General features: G+C 27.2%; 1 protein-coding gene across 1 annotated transcript in view; it reads left to right on the forward strand.

Annotated features, from left to right (window-relative positions):
* Window positions 1-465: 465 nt before the first annotated feature.
* LOC111637958 overlaps window positions 466-3,424 on the forward strand; it is a 9,863-nt gene continuing 6,904 nt past the window's right edge. The window contains exons 1-2 of the mRNA XM_023383564.1: window positions 466-687; window positions 1,788-2,089. Of these exons, the coding sequence (XP_023239332.1) occupies window positions 582-687; window positions 1,788-2,089 (408 nt within the window). The 5' untranslated portion in view covers window positions 466-581. The remainder of the gene's footprint in view (window positions 688-1,787; window positions 2,090-3,424) is intronic.

The following is a 3,424-nucleotide window of genomic DNA, read 5'->3' on the forward strand; positions in this document are numbered from 1 at the left end:
CATTGACTTTAACATTAAAAAGTCAAGTTAAAATAATTTATTCTTAAAGTAATCTTTAAGATTTATTAATTATAAAAATGATTAGTATTATTAATTAATATGTAATTCATCCCATATTGTCTGTACCAACATCAACAATAGCTAGTGTAATGTCACAATTTAAATTATTGTATTGCCAGAAAATAATGATTAAAAAATTAATATTTAATGTTTAATGCACTGGTTAAGACTGATAATAATTGCATGTTATCAGCCACATTTTAAAGCCAATAGCAAGAAAGTAGTGCGTAAAAATGCCTATACATCTGTACATAATGATAACAGCAATCAAATTCTGCTTACATTAAAACAGAGTCTACTGTATTTTTTGTGTAAAGCTTTTTATATTACTATATTACTATAAAAAATAGTAATTTTCAAAAAGAAGAAAACAAAATTTATGATAATACAATGAATTTATAATATACGATATATGCATAATATACATTGTATTATGAATTTTTAAAATGCCAATACATTTTCAATAGACTAGTCTGATGTCTAATGTATAAATGTTTGATAATTTTGAATGATAGGAATCAATGCCTTATATTAAAAGAAAATTTCCAAATAAGTATGAGAAAAGTAAAAGATTAAAAAGTGATGAGATAGAAGAAGTTGATATGGATATAGAAAATATTGATCAAGGTAATTTATTGTTTTGATTATCATAAAATTTTTAAATAATAAATATATATTTTAAAAAATAATATAAAAATATCACGAATATGCAAAGAAAAAGTTCTTGCTTTCATTTTCTTTCCATAGTTCACACCAGTGATAGTTCTGTTTTTTGACTGTCACTAGTGTGAACTACGGAAAGAAAACGAAAGCAGGAACTTTTTCTTTGCATATTCATCATATTTTTGTATTATTTTTTAAAAATTAAATACTGTCAGCCAAGATTTTAAATATTTACTTTAATAAATTTATATTTATATTATCAATCATTTTAAGAAAACTGATATTTAGAATGACAGTTTAACAAAGCAGATTTTTGTTATATCTCATTTTATTTTGTTAAGTACAGAAAATTTAGCATTTCAAGGTTTTAAAACTTTTTTTAATTTTGAACATTTTTACTTTTAGTTCTTAATTAAGATGCAGTAATCATTCATTATGTTGTTGTAGTCATTCCTGTAAATAATCCATAGAGGCATGTAACATGCATTGTTAAAATGTCCATTAAAGCTTGACACTCACATTGATAGGTATTTTTCTAATTCAGAAAAGTTTGTATTATATTATAATTTACTAATATTACTATAGTCATCACTGTTTACATGTAACAACAAAATGACAATGAAGTTAAGCACTGTTTCTCAATTACCATGATATTCATGCACAGTTATAGTTACAAAAAATTGTGATATTGATTATGGTTAAAAATTGTAGTAATTGTTTATTAGAATAATACAAAAGGTATATGAAGCCCTATATAAATTAATTTTTCTAAATAAGAACAGAATCTTATTCCTTAACATTTTTCCAGGCACAAATGAGAATTTTTGTTTGTAATATTAAAATTTATCTTATCATTTTAATCTTTTATATTTGAAGTGACATATTCTAACATTATTCTCAGTTCATGATAACATTAATACTTTTACATTTTGAAGATAAAAAATGACTAATTATGATTTAATAAGATCATTGGCTAGCAAGAGAGTATTTTTTGGATACATAAAAACAATTTTTTATAACCTTTTCCTTCATCTATCTAACTTGTTGTAATATTTCAATAATAGGAAGGATAATATATTCTGATGATGAGGAAGCTCGTTTATGCAAGTTCATTCCACCTTTACCTCATGATACTCCCATACAAGTTCCAGTGCCACCACCACCACCACCACCACCACCACTTCCTGCATCTGATGATGCACCTGCATTTGTTGAAGAAACTCAGATATGTGCAAATCTTTTATCACCTACATTAACTGAATTAGAAGAAGAAAAACAAAGATTAATGAATGAATTAGAATTGGAATTGGAAGAGAACAAAAAAGATACATCTGATGAAACTGAAAATATCAATAATTGTGATAAGGTAATATAATATTTGATACAATATTATTTGCTTATTAACTGTTATATAATTTAAGATGTAAATATCTGAAATATTCCAAATTTGAATGAGCATGCAATGTTAGTTTGTATCAGATTTTGGATTTATTACTATCTCCATTAATAAGTTTTCTTTTTTAAAACATTGTATATTACAGAAACTATTAGTTATTCCAAAAAAGATTCATTCCAATTTGGGTCATTAATTAATTTGTTTTCATCATCTATTTTCAAAGGGATATATTTCTATTCATTTTTGATTGAGAATTTATTAAATTATGAGCTTAAAATCATAATTGTTTCTTTATCATAAAATTATGTTAAATAGTTGTTTTTAAAATTCTAAATTTCAATATTTAAATAATAAGGTCATTGGGCTTTCATACTGTGAGATAGTCGGGGGCACTGGGTCTACTCCCAAATGTCACTTACTCGGTATGGGCTGGAAAAGCCTGTTCTTGACGTCAAGGATGGCTTTAGGAGGGCTAAAAGTGAATGGGGAGGTCAATGGGCAAGCCGACAGGTTCCAAATAATTACACAGGTTAAACTTAAGAATAACACATTTAATAAACTATAAATTTATACAAAGCAAATTCAAAAGTGAATAGCTACAAAAATAAAAATAGTCAAAAATTCTAGGTCATGACAATGATTACTTCATTCTTGTTGAAAAACCTTATCAAGTTCTGGACCTGTATCTGTCCCAATATTCTTTAAGTTATACTAACCTTAATCTAGCTTATAACTGAGAGAGAGACCCGAGAGAGAGAGTTTACAAATAGTCTAAAATACTACCTCTTGGTTCCCGATCTCTTCATATGGGAGGTTGGTGAAATGTCTCTGATCGGGGGAGTTGACCATTGGCGATTATGGTGAGGTGGCAACGGACAGAATGGTGGTATGGGTCTGTTGATGTCCGCGTCCCAAGCCCTTTTTATACCCATTTTTGGGAGTGCTGACTAATACTACAGATGATGTAACCCATTCTAAGTTCACTTTGTTTATGTTAATTGTCAGAAATCAAACATTTCTTCAGATTTATTACCTCTTTCTATCTGTTATGATTACTCATTTTACCTCATAAAATTGATAACAGCTGTCAAACAACTGAATTAATTGCTGGAGGTGACTAAGGTCAGAGTTTGTCTTGCAATCTTAGTAATAATTGTTACTTTGTATGATCAGATGATCGGCTTTATCAGTTTCACAATCGGAAGAAATAGGGTTTTGTTTTTTCCGTTTCTCTTGCCCTTTTGATCCAATTTTTACGTCTTAAAAATTATATTCTTAAGTTATTTAATTAATTTTTTCTAATTA

The sequence above is a fragment of the Centruroides sculpturatus genome, unplaced genomic scaffold (assembly GCF_000671375.1).
Source record: "Centruroides sculpturatus isolate CEXI.00-Female unplaced genomic scaffold, Cexi_2.0 scaffold716, whole genome shotgun sequence".
Lineage (NCBI taxonomy): Eukaryota > Metazoa > Arthropoda > Arachnida > Scorpiones > Buthidae > Centruroides > Centruroides sculpturatus.